Source organism: Salmo salar, chromosome 24 (assembly GCF_965601325.2).
Source record: "Salmo salar chromosome 24, fSalSal1, whole genome shotgun sequence".
Taxonomy (NCBI): Eukaryota; Metazoa; Chordata; class Actinopteri; order Salmoniformes; family Salmonidae; genus Salmo; species Salmo salar.
The window spans coordinates 2,960,394-2,977,500 of NC_138314.1; the positions used below are offsets into that span (position 1 = coordinate 2,960,394).

At 45.2% G+C, this 17,107-nt stretch overlaps 1 protein-coding gene across 3 annotated transcripts in view; it reads left to right on the forward strand.

Annotated features, from left to right (window-relative positions):
• Window positions 1-1,769: 1,769 nt before the first annotated feature.
• The window catches only part of LOC106584901 (kremen protein 1), a 124,473-nt gene continuing 109,135 nt past the window's right edge, over window positions 1,770-17,107 (forward strand). The window contains exon 1 of one of the 3 annotated variants that reach the window (XM_014170565.3): window positions 1,770-2,126. In XM_014170565.3, coding sequence (XP_014026040.1) covers window positions 2,045-2,126 — 82 coding nt within the window. In that variant the 5' untranslated portion in view covers window positions 1,770-2,044. Of the gene's footprint in view, window positions 2,127-4,457; window positions 7,205-17,107 lie in introns of those variants that run through there. The other 2 variants (XM_014170566.3, XM_014170564.3) reach the window with 2 other exon arrangements.

Sequence of the window (17,107 nt, forward strand, 5' to 3'; positions counted from 1 at the left end):
ACTGTAGTGTCGACTTAAAGGCAGTGTGGCATTATGGTGGCCATGTAGCAACTTGAGGATACTTTGTAACTTACATCCCCAAAGGTCACGAGTCACCCAGGATTATTACTTTCCCAGTGCAGTGTTATATATAATACCCTCCCAAACAACCAAACCAACCAGCCAACTCTGTGAGTTCTGGCAACTAGGTCATATTTCTGTTGGTGAGGTTGGGTTGGTAAGATCATAATGGATATTCTATTTTAGGGTCCTGAATGTTTTCTGATTCTGTGTGTGTGTGTGTGTGTGTGTGTGTGTGTGTGTGTGTGTGTGTGTGTGTGTGTGTGTGTGTGTGTGTGTGTGTGTGTGTGCGCGTGTGCGCGTACAGGCGTGCACGTGTCCGACAGTCCGAGAGAGCAGAGGACAGCAATACTTCCTAATTGTGATATTATGATGAACACATGAGGGTGCTGTTCTGCTTACAACGTTTGGGAAGTCGTGAGAGAAGGTCAAGCGGTAGAATTACTAGAGCATTTGGGACTAAAGTATAATTCTGCACCTGTTTTCTGCATGATAACTGATTTCTAAGCTATAAATGGTAAAAAGGGTGGTCACACTTTATTTGGATAGTCAGGATTTTCCATCTGTAGATGCTCTACTGATGGTCATACTATCAATAAACTATTGTTGATAAGCAACTGATTGCTATGGTTATGATTAGGTTTATGAAAATGTAGGGTTAGGATAAGGATTAAGGTTAGGGTTAGAGCTAGGGTTAAGGTTAGTAGATAGTTAGTTGAAATGTTTCTGTAGATAGTCTGTAGAGCATCTATCCAAATAAAAGTTCAAGGCTGCTTATGTTTTAGCTCCATTCTAAGCTTCTTATTTGCTTCAAAAAAATGTGGTTTCACCCCCTCCAATAGCCTGGAACCAAATTGCTATTGGAAATAAGCAACTGTAAACATAATTTGTTTTTCAATACAACACATTTTACGGGGACTTCCGGATAACGTCCCACTTTGTCTCAAAATGAAGCAGGATCATTGGATACGTCATGGTTCATCCTGGCACGCCCTGAGGGTAACTTACAGGAACAAAGCTATAGCATGGTCAGTATAGTGAGGGAAGAAACCTTTTGAAATTAGAATAAACGGCTTTCTCCATCTATTCATCCTCACACTGAGCCTCTCATTTCAGACTCCAGACTGTCCGAAATAATCAGTTCTCCACAGTAAATGGTAGTAGCTGTGTGTCATTAACAGTATGTTTCAAAGACTTTCAGTGAGTTACAGAGAGTTTCAGAGAGTTTCAGAGAGTTTCAGAGAGTTTCAGAGAGTTTCAGAGAGTTACAGAGAGTTTCCGAGCGTTTCAGAGAGTTTCAATGAGTCTTGCACATCAAGTCAAACTAAACCAAGGTCCTGGTTCTGAAGATCAAAAGGCATTTGTGGCAGTAGGGGTGTTAACCCCAGTGTCCCTGGCTGAATTCCAACTTGGCCCCTCATGTATTCTCAACCTTATTCCCTGATAAAAGAAAGTTAAATGAATGAACCAGTGTTATTAATGTGTTATTATTTTACTGAGGCACTAAAACTGCTCTGACATACAAACCCTCAATGACTCCCGCTTTACTCGCTCTCAATTTAATTCAATGGGCTTTATTCTCTCTCTCTCTCTCTCTCTCTCTCTCTCTCTCTCTCTCTCTCTCTCTCTCTCTCTCTCTCTCCACACTCTCTCTCTGACTGCCCAACGCTGCAGGTTGAATCCATTGCCACAATTTCCTGTCACATGATTCGAAATAGGATCCCCTGCTTACTTTCTACTATCTCTCTTGTGTCTGTGTGTTGAGACCTGCCTGCCTTGGAGTTCACTTCACAGACTTTAAACGCGAACTAGGAACGGCACCTCTACCCACACAAAACGACTGGCCGCATCAGTCCGCATCAGGCTGCGTTCAGAACAACAGTTCACCTGCGTCCGAAGCTCCGAACACTCTCTGCTCCGTTCGGAACACGACTGTACCGTACCCAAGACAAGTCCCGCTCTTTCTTTCCCAAAGACACGAGCGATGGATTCATTTTTGACAAATACTGCTGCCCTACTACTAGTTGGGTTTTTATCTTCGACTGCTTCCAGACAGTTCGACACTGGTAAGTTGATCAGAAACTTATTCTGCTGTTGCTTCTTCTCCCAGTGTGTGTCTTTATCCAACACATCCGCTAGAAGAAGCCTTTAAAAGTTACGAGGTACGCTGCGTACTTTTTTGAGCCGCCTGATAATATCCTCCAAAGACGCTAAATGGAAAGATTAGGCTATTGGTGTGAAATTCTTTGCGAATGTAATTTACTGTATGACTGAATTTGTGCTCTTATCGTAGCCTGTGAATATGCTACAATGCTCTGCACTTGCAGCGAACAACAGAACATTACACAGGATTCTTTATATGCGTCTTCCAACCTGTCTATTGGCATGTTTTGTATAGCCTACTGTACATCGTAGCACACTGAAAGGCTGCTGCTACCTGTCACTGGTTAAATTCAGAAACGAACAGATTGTCAGTTTTCTTATGACAAATGCTATTGTTGATGGCGCATTTGTATTGCCCACCACAGACGTTGTAGGTCATTGACTGTATTCTGAAATGTGTATAAATGATTTAATATAGGCTACTCTAATAATATCCAATCATTGTAATAAAGTAGGCTAATAATGCAATATTGTCCAAGGTATTGGGTTGACAGTGGGCCAGAGTCATCGGCTGTTATTTATTTCATTCCTTATGAATGGGTTGAGTTGGCTACATTGTAATACAATGTGGACTTCCCACAGTGACATTGGATTCCCTCGTTTCAAAACGACCCCCCCCCCAGCACCAGAAATTGTTTGTTTTGAATATTTAATATTGATGACCACATAAACCAACATTTCTGGTGCTGTAATTTGGGATGTGTTTAATGTCTAAACAGAAAATCCTCCTGCTTTCCTGTTAATGTTGTTCTTTCTTAATTATACCTTTGATTCCAATGAGAGGTTTGACCATCTGGGCTACATATGTTAGTGCTCCCATGTGTACCTATGTATTACCACTGTAAACTATGGTATTCCCCCTCTTTCCCTGCAATGGACAGAGAACCCTAGTCCAGAATACTGAATTCTGGCCTAAAGTATTCTGTATGTTAACTGTATAATATCTATATACCCTCTGCATAATAGATATTGGGTATATAATCATATTTTATACATCCTTTGCATCTGGAAAATCTATTCTGTTTTCTGGTGCATATTTGTCGTAGAGCAACTCAGTGTGGGGATGATGTTCTCTCTATTTTGGATGTTTTCCCCAAATACATTTTAGATCAAGTAGAACAAACATTTCTGAGTGTAGACAACATGCACAGGCGCCCCCCACACACACACACACACACACACACACACACACACACACACACACACACACACACACACACACACACACACACACACACACACACACACACACACACACACACATATACACAAACACATCACACAGACACAGACTTTCCCCATGTGCCACTCATACAAATTGAATTCATGCCGAAGCAAATTGTCCTTTCAAATCTTGTCTCCTGTACAGTACAGATATGGCTGTCATCCCTACTGTAACTATGCAGTAGGGCAGGGTTTTCTAAACTGGGTGCACATTTTGGTTTTTACCCAAGCGCTATACAGGTGATTCAAATAATCAAAGCTTGATGACGAATCGGTTATTTGAATCAGCTGTGTAGTGCTAGGGCATAAACCAAAACCTGCACCCAGGGGGGCCCCAGGACCAAGTTTGGGGAAACCCTGCAGTAGGACATTTCCATCGAAAAGGACCCATGAGCACCAACATGTGAGGTTTATAGGAGCATATCAAATTGGGTGTCAAATGAAAGCTAACTGAAGGCATATATACATTTCTCTCTCTCTCTCTCTCTCTCTCTCTCTCTCTCTCTCTCTCTCTCTCTCTCCTCTCTCTCTCTCTCTCTCTCTCTCTCTCTCTCTCTCAGTGTGAATCTCCCCCATCCAAAAGACCCTATTAACTTCATTTTGGGGAAATGTTTACTGTATAGGGGATGCATTTCCTTCTTGTTTTGACCTTTTGGGATTATTTGTGTATTGATATTGTATTACTGCACTATAGGAGCTAGAAATACAAGCATTTCGCTGCACCTGCTGTAACATCTGCAAATCTGTGTACACAACCAATAAACTTTGATTTAATTTGTTACATACGGTACATCTCTGATCTTGTCAATATCAGATAAAAAAAATACTTAATTGTCATCATCATGGTAGTACATTCGAGTTATCATCATAGTAGTACATTTGAGTATATATATCATACTTTTATGTTTCTACTTTACAGACATACATGTCGTTTTCAAAATCTGTGGTAGACTAACCGGTTTACATTTACACTCTATAGATTTATCAAACATTTAAGTGATCATAAATTAAGAGCAGTCGCATTAAGTAACAGTAAAATGTATGTTAACAAAAGATAAAAGAATCATATCAAAAGTAATGTGCGCATTGCATTATGAAAGGCAATTACTTTATATGAAAATGAATTGCAATGCGAAACATGTATTTCTAGATGATACACTGATTAAGTTTGGTGAAACATTTACTGTATGATTTTGTGTTGTACTTAGTCAATTAAAAATGTACTTAGTGTTTTGAAACAACTGCCTTTTTGATGGTCTGTTTGGAGTTTTGTACTAAGAGTGGTGAAAATGTACCATATACTTGTGAAAATTGAACCATAAAAAAATGATTTTTTAAAAAACTGTAACGTCCACACTGGACCAAATCTGAACCTATCATAGACTTATGTTTCACAAGTTTGGATAGCACAGTACAGTAGAGTACAGTACAGTGAGTAAAGAACAGTATAGTACTGTACAATATAGCACAGTGCTGAGTACAGAACTGTACAGATAGTAGAGCACAGTAGACTATAGTACAACACAATAATGTACAATACAATATAGTACTGTGAGTAGAGCACAGTAGAGTACAGTCCAATACAGTAGTACAGTACAATACAGTACAGTAAAGTAAAGTATAGTACAGTAGAGTACAGAATATTCTACTGTACTCTACTGTACTGAACTAAATTTACTTTACTGCACTGTACTGAACCCTGTCCTACTCTGCTCTGCTGTGTTGTGCTGTATTGTACTGCACTCTACTCTACTGTGCTGCACTGTCAAAACATGTGAAACATGAGGAGAATGACATTCATATCTATAATTATGCATTTCTGTATTACAGATCAGGGACCCATGATGTAATTTTGTTACCATAATTCCGTTACCAGGTGTAAATCCAATTCACTTACTGTAGTTCAACAACCAAAATAGATTTTTTCAAACTCAAGGTGCCATGTCATAGCTGACACCCCATTCTTTCTGCAGACATCTTGGAATCTTAATTCAGGGCAGATATTTAACAGAGGTTTTGGAAAACGTGGTCACATAAACACCTGAGAGACATTTGACCGTAATTCCTTTACCAAAGTTTGCATTTGCACAGTTTTTCCAAGAAATTTGTTTTTGTACATTTTTCAGTGGACATTGTTAAAAGTAGTTCTTGTGCATTTTTTTACAAATTTAACTAGGTAAGTCGGTTAAGAACAAATTCTTATTTAAAATGACAGGGTAGGAACAGTGGGTTAACTTCCTTGTTCAGGGGCAGAATGACAGATTTTTACCTTGTCAGCTCAGGGATTCGATCTAGTAACCTTTCAGTTACTAGTCCAACACTCTAACCGCTAGGCTACCTGCCGCCCCGAAGAGTTCAGAGTTGCACGAGTTGCATAGAGTTGCATAGAGTATGGTTTGTTAAAATCAATGTTTTTTGTGGCATAATTCAATTTCCGTAGAATTGCCAAGCACTTATAGCTACAGGCTTACTGTGTCGTAGGTGTTGAAGGAAGATATATAGCTGAGGCTTAAACACTCATCATCTCTGCCTCCTTTTTACACTTACTGTGTCTCAAATGTCACCCTATTGCCTATACAGTATAGTGCACTTCTCTTGACCAGAGCCCAATGGGCCCTGGTCAAAAGTAGTGCACTATAAAGGGAATAGGGTTCCATTTGGGATGCACACATTGGTTTTCAGAGCTGAGTGTCTTTAAGGGCTTTATAAACGGGCCCAGCCGCTTGGACTCCCACATACCATTCTCCTCTCTAACCAACCAGGAGCAAAGCTCAGAGAGAGAAAGTTTGCTTGGCAGCCGCAGAGACACTTGACACTCGTACACACAAATGGAAGTCGTTTCATGTCAAAGCTGTAACAGTGGAGTTTTGAGTTTTGCTGAAAGCTGAAAGATGGTAATGTTTGCTTTCGCGGTGTGTGTGCATGTGTGTGTGTCGGGCCCTATGAACAAACCGGAGCCGGTTAAACTACAGTTATTATTCTGTTGTTGACGTTTGTGTTCGGGGGAGTCGAGAAGCAAGTTCAGAGAGTGACTTTTAATAATAAATAACACAAGGAACAAAACAAGAAACACGAGTAGCGGACAAACATGAAACAACGGAACAGAAACAATAACGCCTAGGGAAAGAACCAAAGGGAGTGACATATATAGGGAAGGTAATCAGACAGGTGATTGAGTCCAGGTGAGTCTGATGAGGCGCTGATGCGGGTAACGATGGTGACAGGTGTGCGTAATAATGAGCAGCCTGACGACCTCGAGTGCTGGAGAGGGAGTATATGTGACTGTGTCCCCTCCCTGACACGCAGCTCCAGCCGCAGGACACCGACCAGAGGGACGGTCCCGAGGACCAGGAACCGATCGCTTATGGTGAGGCGCGGTAACCTGTTGAACCGGCTGAGGCACGGGAACCTGACTAGGATCCCCTGCTTGCTTTCTACTATCTCTCTTGTGTCTTTGTGTGTTTAGACCTGCCTGCCTTGGAGTTCACTTCACAGACTTTAAACGCGAACATGGAACGACCCCTCTACTCACACAAAACGACTGGCCGCATCAGGCTGCGTTCAGAACAACAGTTCACCTGCGTCTGAAGCTCCGAACACTCTCTGCTCCGTTCGGAACACGACTGTACCCTACCGAAGACAAGTCCCGCTCTTTCTTTCTCAAAGACACGAGCGATGGATTCATTTTTGACAAATACTGCTGCCCTTCTACTAGTTGGGTTTATATCTTCGACTGCTTCCAGACAGTTCGACACTGGTAAGTTGATCAGAAACTTATTCTGCTGTTGTTTCTTCTCCCAGTGTGTCTTTATCCAACACATCCGCTAGAAGAAGCCTATAAAAGTTACGAGGTACGCTGCATACTTTTTTGAGCCGCCTGATAATATCCTCCCAAGACGCTAAATGGAAAGATTAGGCTATTGGTGTGAAATTCTTTGCAAATTTAAATTACTGTATGACTGAATTTGAATACAATTTGGTGCACTTATCATAGCCTGTGAATATGCTACAATGCTCTGCACTTGTAGCGTACAACACAACATTACACATCATTATTTCAATGCGTCTCCCGACCTTTCTACTGGCATGTTTTGTATAGCCTACAGTACATTGTAGCAGATACTGAAAGGCTGCTGCTACCTGTCACTGGTTAAATTCAGAAACGAACAGCCCAAGTCCATTTTCTTATGACAAATGCTATTGTTGATGGAGCATTCTTATTGCCCACCACAGACGTTGTAGGTCATTGACTGTATTCTGAAATGTGTATAAATGATTTAATATAGGCTACTCTAATAATATCCAATCATTGTAATAAAGTAGGCTAATAATGCAATATTGTCCAAGGTATTGGGTTGACAGTGGGCCAGAGTCATTGGCTGTTATTTATTTCATTCCTTATGAATGGGTTGAGTTGGCTACATTGTAATACAATGTGGACTCCCCACAGTGACACCTGGATTCCCTCCTTCCAGAATATGAACTTGAAGCCTTCCTTGTTCTACACAGTCAGATGCTGAGACATCGACATGCCAACTTCACTGAAAAACATAAATTAACACTGCAGAGAAATTACGCAAATACCATGCAACTGTATTCTTGTATTATGTTTCCCAAAAAATTTTACCCCATTTTCTCCCCAATTTCATTGGTAGTTACAGTCTTCTCTCATCGCTGCAACTCCCGTACGGACTCGGGAGAGGCGAAGGTCAAGACCCATGCGTCCTCCGAAACACAACCCAACCCAGCCAAGCCGCACTGCTTCTTGACACAATGCCCACATAACCCGGAAGCTAGCCGCACCAATGTGTCGGAGGAAACACCGTACACCTGGCGACCATGTTAGGAGTCGCTAGTGTGCAATGGGACAAGGACATCCCTACCGGCCAAGACCTCCGATAACCCGGACGACGCTTGGCCAATTGTGCACCACCCCGTGAGTCTCCCGGTCGCGGCCGTCTGCGACAAGCCAGGACAAACCCAGAATCTCTAGTGGCACAGCAATGCGATGCAGTGCCATAGACCACTGCGCCACTCGGGAGGTCTTGAGCTCCCCTTTTTAAGAGAAAAATAAAGAATTTGTTTCATTTTAATATTTAATAATGATGACCACATAAACCAACATTTCTGGTGCTGTAATTTGTCTTGTGTTTAATGTCTAAACAGCAAATCCTTAGTGCTCCCATGTGTACCTATGTATTACCACTGTAAACTATGGTATTCCCCCTCTTTGCCCTGCAAAGAGAACCCTAGTCCACAATACTGAATTCTGACCTAAATTATTCTGTATGTTAACTGTATAATATCTATATACCCTCTGCATAATAGATATTGGGTATATAATCATATTTTATACATCCTTTGCATCTGGAAAATCTATTCTGTTTTCTGTTGCATATTTGTTCTCTCTATTTTGGATGTTTTCCCCAAATACATTTTAGATGAAGTAGAACAAACATTTCTGAGTGCAGACAACATGCACACACACACACACACACACACACACACACACACACACACACACACACACACACACACACACACACACACACACACACACTTTCCCCATGTGCCACTCATACAAATTGAATTTATGCCGAAGCAAATTGTCCTTTCATATCTCGTCTCCTGTACAGTACAGATATGGCTGTCATCCCTACTGTAACTATGCAGTAGGGTAGGGTTTCCCAAACTGGGTGCACATTTTGGTTTTTACCCAAGCGCTATACAGGTGATTCAAATAATCAAAGCTTGATGACGAATCGGTTATTTGAATCAGCTGTGTAGTGCTAGGGCATAAACCAAAATGTGCACCCAGGGGGGCCCCAGGACCAAGTTTGGGAAACCCTGCAGTAGGACATTTCCATCGAAAAGGACCCATGAGCACCAACATGTGAGGTTTATAGGAGCATATCAAATTAAGAGTCTATATAAAAGACATAGATGCATTTTTTTCTACCATTTTCCATCTTAGAATTTAGGCATAAGTAAAGGCTTTGATTTCTGAATAAACAGATGGAAAAGGGGTCTTAGAAAACATCTACCAGAAAAAGTCTTAAGGTATCAGAAATACAACAAAACACGATAATGTTGACGTAAACACCCCTGCCAACTAATAGCAACACTAATATTTAGTTTTGGAGTTATTGTTTACATTTTGTAAGTTTAATAAATATTGCCTTGTGCCTTGTAATTCCGTTACCTAAAACCATAAAACCTCCGAGGCGCGCGAGCTTGACGGGCCGGCTCCGAGGCGCGGTAGCCTGACCAGGGGGTTCCGAGGCGCGGGAGCCTGACCAGGGGGTTCCGAGGTGCGGGAGCCTGACCAGGGGGTTCCGAGGCGCGGGAGCCCGTCATTTTTCTACAATTTTCCATCTTAAAAATTAGGCATAAGTAAAGGCATTGATTTCTGGATAAACAGATGGAAAAGGGGTCTTTGTAAGGTCTGTCGTCAGGAATGGACCAAAATGCGGCGGAGTTAGTGTTCAACATGATTTAATTAAACGAACACTTTACAACTACACAAAACAAGAAAACTGACAGCCAACACAGTCCTGTCAGGTGCAACCACTGTGACAAGAACAATTACCCTGAAACACAAAGGAAACGTAGGCAACTTATGTGTGACTCCCAATCAGCCACAACCCTCTACAGCTGTGCCTGATTGGAAGTCACACGGCCAAAATCAACGAACAATCAAAAACACACACTCTCTTCTGCCACGTCCTGACCCAACACCACCCTCTACTGGTCAGGACGTGACAGTACCCCCCCTCAAAGGTGCATACCCCGAAATGCACCTACACAAAACACAGAACCCCCCCCCCCCCAAAACGACTACAAAAAAAAAATCCCCTAAACAAAAAGGGAGGGAAGGGAGGGTGGCTGCCGTCAACGACGGCACTGTGCTACACCCTCCCTCCCCCAACCCACCTATCCTGGAGGTGGCTCAGGTGCGGGACGTAAACCTCGCTCCACCTTCGGCGTCGTCCACTTTGGTGGCGCCGATAGCTGCGCCGGGCAGACGGGCCACTCAAGCTGACCCTGGCAGGCGGGCCACTCGGGCTGGGCCAGAGGACAGGCGGGCCACTCGGGCTGGGCCGGAGGACAGGCGGGCCACTCGGGCTGGGCCGGAGGACAGGCGGGCCACTCGGGCAGATCCGGCACGGCGGGCCACTCGGGGAGATCCGGCACGGCGGGCCACTCGGGCAGATCCGGCACGGCGGGCCACTCGGGCAGATCCGGCACGGCGGGCCACTCTGGCAGATCCGGCACGGCGGGCCACTCTGGCAGATCCGGCACGGCGGGCCACTCTGGCAGATCCGGCATGACGGGCCACTCTGGCAGATCCGGCACGACGGGCCACTCTGGCAGATCTGGCTCAGGATTCACCAGGCTGGGGAGACATGAAGGAGGCCTGGCTCTGGGCACAGGCCCTGGACTCACCAGTCTGGGAAGACCCGCTGGAGGCCTGGTTTGAGGAGGTGGCACAGGAGAGACCAGGGTGGAGAGACCCACTGGAGGACTGGTCCGTGGAGGAGGCACGGGCTTGACCAGGATGGGAAGACATGCAGGAGGCCTGGTTCTGGGCGTAGGCACAGGACGTGCAGGGCTGGGAAGACATGCAGGAGGCCTGTTTCTGGGCGCAGGCACAGTCTTTACCAAACAACCAGCACGCACCTTAGGACGAGTATGGAGAGCTGCCTCAGGTGACATCATTCCCACGACACGCTCATTAGGGCGAATGCCGTACTTTATGCACCACACTAGCAGCTCTCTCATCTCTCTTTCCTTTAATTTACCCATTAACTCTGTCACAGTCTCTGCCTCGTACCCCTCGCTCACCTCCCATGTCAGCCCGACTGGCTCTGGTTCCGACCTCGGCTTCGCCGACTGTCCCGTGTGCCCCCCCCCAAAAAATTATTGGGGCTGCCTCTCGTGCTCGTTGCGCTCTCTCTCCTCGTAATAGCGCCTCTCCGCTCTCGCCGCTTCAATCTCCCACTGCGGGAGGCGATAATCCCCAGCCTGTGTCCATGGTCCCTCTCCGTCCAGGATTTGTTCCCAAGTCCATTGGTCCATCACGCTGTACTCCTGCTGCTCCTTCCTCCTCCGCCGCTTGGTCCTGGTTTGGTGGGTAATTCTGTAAGGTCTGTCGTCAGGAATGGACCAAAATGCGGTGGAGTTAGTGTTCAACATGATTTAATTAAACGAACACTTTACAACTACACAAAACAAGAAAACTGACAGCCAACACAGTCCTGTCAGGTGCAACCACAAGAACAATTACCCACGAAACACAAAGGAAACGTAGGCAACTTATGTGTGACTCCCAATCAGCCACAACCCTCTACAGCTGTGCCTGATTGGAAGTCACACGGCCAAAATCAACGAACAATCAAAAACACACACTCTCTTCTGCCACGTCCTGACCCAACACCACCCTCTACTGGTCAGGACGTGACAGTCTTAGAAAACATCTACCAGAAAAATTCTTAAAAAGGTTTCAGAAATACAACAAAACAAAAATCATAACTGCAAGGCCAGCTGAATATCTTTGAGTGCATGTATGGCCATATCCGTTGCCGACAGGTGTATAAAATAGACAAACATTGGCAGTAGAATGGCCCGTACTGAAGAGTTCAGTGATTTTCAACGTGGCATTGTTATTTGATGCTACCTTTCCATCAAGTCAGTTCATCAAATGTCAGCCCTGCTAGAGCTCCCCCGGTCAACTGTAAGTGCTTTTATTGTGAAGTGGAAACGTCTAGGTTCAACATCGTCTCAGCCACGAAGTGGTAGGCTACACAAGCTCACAGAACGGGACCGCTGAATGCTGAAATCGTCTGTCCTCGGTTGCAACACTAATTACCACGTTCCCAAACTGCCTCTGGAAGCAACGTCAGCACAAGAACTATTAGTCGCGAGCTTCATGAAATGGGTTTCCACGGCCGAGCAGCCTCACACAAGCCTAAGATCACCATGCTTAATGCCAAGCGTTGGCTGGAGTGGTGTAAAGCTCGCTGCCATTGGACTCTGGAGCAGTGGAAACGTGTTCTCTGGAGTGATAAATCACGCTTCACCATCTGGCAGTCTGGCGGATGAATCTGGGTTTGGCGGGTGCCAGGAGAACACCACCTGCCCGAATGCATAATGGTCTGGGGCTGTTGTTTATGGTTCGGGCTAGGCCCCGTAGTTCTAGTGAAGGAAAACCTTAACGCTACAGCATACAATGACATTCTAGACAATTCTGTGCTTCCAACTTTGTGTCAACACTTTGGGGAGTGACAAAGAGTGAAATGTTAGCTAAAAAGAGTGGTACCCAGGCTAGAGACATTAAATCCCCTTCTGGATCAAGAACCCCATTGCCTAAATTGCTTTGTGAGTCCCAAAAAATGTATAAAATAACACCCCTTGTGTGCACTTCCGGTAATACCGGAGGTGTCGGTGTTTGACGAAGGAATATCTGAGGAAAAAGGAAGGCAACTGAACTGTCAGAAATAAGGCCTGGTGAAAACATGATGAGGTTATCCAGGCAGGATATTAGGGGCAAAATGTCATGGCGTTTGGAAATTATTGAGCAGGAGAGAGCGTTAGGTTTGCCATTACTTATCGTGTGCTGTGAAGTCTCTATAGTGATGTGGAGACGCGTGATCTAACTTGTAAGACTGGGCTAATGTGACATGTTAGGAGTGTTCTCTTTTCAGAGAGAGCATCTGACTTGCCGCATATGAAGCGGCAGCAGTACGTTCTGACATAAACTGCATTTAGATGGAAACCATATGAAGTAGAGGAGTTTGGATTAGTGTCAATATGTATGGTGTGTGGAGTATGTGTGCTTGTGCTCCTCTGTGTGTACGTGTGTGTATGCTAGCCTAGCGCTTAATCCCAGAGTCGGCAAGGTGAGTTATCCCCCAACAACAACTGCTCCCCAGGCGCTGATGACATGGACGTCGACTAAGGCAGCCACCCTCGCCTCTTTGATTCAGAGGGGTTGGGTTAAATGAGGAAGACACATTTTGGTTGAATGCATTCAGTTGTGCAACTGACTAGGTATCTCCTTTCCCTCCCTTCTATCTTTGCTTTATTGAGGGCTATCCAGAAACAGCTTCAGGCAGCTACCACCCATTTGACTCTTTATTCCCCTCTTTGACTTTGAACCAGTGCCATGGGGAAGAGGAGTGAGGAGAGTGAGTGTCTAGTAATGGATTTCCTTCCAGTCCAGACTGACTCCCCTAGCTGTCTCTGTGCTACACTGACTGAGAGCAGCAGAATTTGGCAACCAAATGGCTTTCTCCTGCTACCTAAGTCTACCATATCTGGCAACGTGACCCCTCACTCCTGCACCGACTCCTACTCCGACTCCTGCTGTGTCTGGCAACCTCACCACTCTCTTGCTCTCCCCTGCTCCTGCTCCGAGACCCATCCTGGGCCAGCTTAACAGCAGAACACAGCCTAGTTCACAGAGCCTGCACTCTGTCAGGAGCGTCGCAGAGCAGACAGCCAGATACATTACTGGCCTGGAGAGGACCTGTGTTGTGTTGCGTTGGTCCCGTGTGGCTCAGTTGGTAAAGCATGGTGTTTGCAATGCCAGGGTTGTGGGTTTGATTCCCATGGGGGGCCAGTATGGAAAAAAAATGAATGAAATGTATGCATTCACTACTGTAAGTTGCTCTGGATAAGAGTGTCTGCTAAAATGTTAAAGTGTGTGTGTGGCCAACAGTGCACAGTGTGTTAACTGATAAATGGTCCTTGCTGGGTTGTAACTGTTTGTGTAATGTTTTTTTCTCCCACTCTGGCAAGCAAGCTACAAAACAGACACAGATTAATGGGCTTTGTGATGACTTCTCAAGTTGTGTGCGCTTGCGCGTGTGTGTGTGTGTGTGTGTCTGTGTGTGTGTGTGTGTGTGTGTGTGTGTGTGTGTGTGTGGGTAATGTACAGGCCAGATCAGATGTAGAGGCATGGCCTAGGCCCTAAGACATCTAGTGACTTAATAAACTCCCCATGTTCCTGCTCAGGTTTTAAAGGGGTCACCACGCAACGCTAAGACCCGGGGGTCTCATGTCCTCACCCCTGACTCCCCTTTCCCCATAGTCTCCCTCCTCTCTCCCCCATCCAACCCAAGTGTTGCTTCCTCTCTCCTACTTTCTCTTCCCCCCCATCCTTCTTCTCCTCCATCCCTTTCGCTCTCTACCCCCCTACAGCCGAGGTGTTGCCTCGCCCCCCCCCCCCCCCATCCCTTCACTATTCACTGTCTCTAGTGAGGTCCCTCTCTCTCTTCCTCTCGTAACTGCCGCCCATGCATCATATGTTTTGACTGGGTTATGTCACACTTTGCGTCCTGACTGACTGTTTGACTAGGATGGGGATGGGACTGAGGTTGTATGCGTTCCAAATGGCAGCCTATTCCCTATGTAGTGCAGTAGATCTGACCAGGACCCATAGGGAATAGGGTGCCATTTGGGACATAGCCGATGATGGGGCTGTAGGGGCTGGGTCCTCTTTGAGGATAACAGTGAGACCGTCGGGGGGATAGGTGACCATGTGTTGGCAGGAGGATGGAGGGATAGAGATAGAGAGGTAGATGGAGACAGACGGGGGGGGGGGTTTAGGGCTGCTGGAATGTATGTGTGTGCACGTGCACACGTGCGTATGTGTGTGTTTAACTCATCTTGCTCAGCACAGGGAGTGTCAGTGGGTTATAGGCTTCATATGTGGCCCTTGTGGTCCTTTTTTTTGTTTTTCTGGGCCACTCTAACCTCTTTGCCACGGATGGGCTTCAGTGTAGCAGACACTGGTGAACCACTGAATGTGTGTGTGTGTGTGTGTGTTTGTGCGCCTCTCGTCTCCTCTCCTCTCCTCTCCTCTCCTCTCCTCTCCTATGTATAATCATTCCTTCCCCCGGCCCATATGTTGCCCTCATAAGTCTCTGATGGAATGCCAGAAGACGTTCACTTCAACAGGAAAAGAAAACACACTACCTAAACTAACACCAATATGTTTCCAGATAGAAGTCCGGTAGTCTCCAGTCATGTGGTGTTTGTTTACAAGCACACAACAAAGAGAGACCGGAGCCTTTGATCACTGTTGTGCAGCACGTGCCAGGTGATGAAGTTACAGTATGGAATTCACAACTAAATGTTTGCCAGGTAGATATCTTATGAAGTTAATTCTAAAATGTGCTAAGTGCTCTGCAGTTGTTCATCTGTTTTGCAAATTTAATTTGTGCAAAATCAAGCTTTGCTTAGTAACAGCAGAGAGTCCCCTTTTGGATCAATAGCTTTATTGTGTAATATTTGTTTTGTGCGTGCAGCAAACTGTGAGTAGCATTTTTGAGTTACTTGTATAACTTTATGAGCTGGGATGTCTGTCCTGTGAATAGTTTAGGTCAGAGACTATATAAAATGTTCGCAATGCACTCGTTAGCATTTAGTTAGCATTCTCTACAAGATTTTACATGTACTTGTTAGCATTGCTAGCCTTCGGATTACAGCGGTTTGAAAAAAAAGCCCCATTTGTTCAGTGCCGATATTACCGAATATCCCAAGATGGCACAAGGTCAGTATGATGGTAGGACAATCTGGATACCGCCCAAGCCTAGCTGGCACACCGCAGTGAGAGATCAGGCTGGGCATTACTTGCAGCTTAGTACTATAATATGCTAGGATCTACTTGCTATCCTATCCCTAGCCTATCTTGTTGTCTCATGCGCTACACTAGGGGAATCAGGCCGTCAGTGCTGTTAGCAATGCTAACAATGTGTTTGCATGAATGGAGACAGAAGGATTGGGGCTTGGAGAGGTTGTGTTAGGACTTATGAAAGGCAAAGAGTTTAAGGTTGGAGAAGGAGGAAGAGAGGAGAGAGACATGGGAGATGGAGAGATGTATAGAAACAGAGAAAGGGAGACCGAGACAGAGCATATATTATAGTGAAAGAGAGCAGTATGAGTGCTCCCTATTTGCCTACATTCCCAGTACTCTGCAGCATGCCCTGACTTGCAACGGCTGCCCGAAGTTCAGTAGAATACTCATATTTATTTGGCTGAAAGTGAATTCAGTTTGGCTGGAATTAGGAAACATACGAAAAGCTGTGTTAAATTTGGTCTGTGTTATGTGGCTTAGCGTCCGGCCGCTGGCCCAGTAGCTACTTCCTGTTGACCCCTAGGTGGTGCCCTGCAGAGGTCAGGTTACGGCCGACGCCCTGGGACAGGTTACCATTGCAACCACAGACCCAGACGGACAGAGCCTTATTGTACACTGTCCTGATTAGGATTATTATTGCTATTATTACCAAGCCTGATTACAGACTAGCTGTAGCTGTGAATGTTTTTTTTGTCATGTTCCTCAGAGGATTTCAAAGGCTTCTGTGTGTTTGATCAGGAGCCCTTTGTCTGTCTGTCTGTCTGTCTGTCTGTCTGTCTGTCTGTCTGTCTGTCTGTCTGTCTGTCTGTCTGTCTGTCTGTCTGTCTGTCTGTCTGTCTGTCTGTCTGTCTGTCTGTCTGTCTGTCTGTCTGTCTGTCTGTCTGTCTGTCTGTCTGTCTGTCTGTCTGTCTTTCTCTTCTTCTGTCTGTCTCTTTCTTTCTCTACTTCTGTCTCTCTTTCTTTCTCTCATTCGCTCTCTTTCTCTCTCTCTCTCTGTTATTCTCTCTATTTCATGTCTTT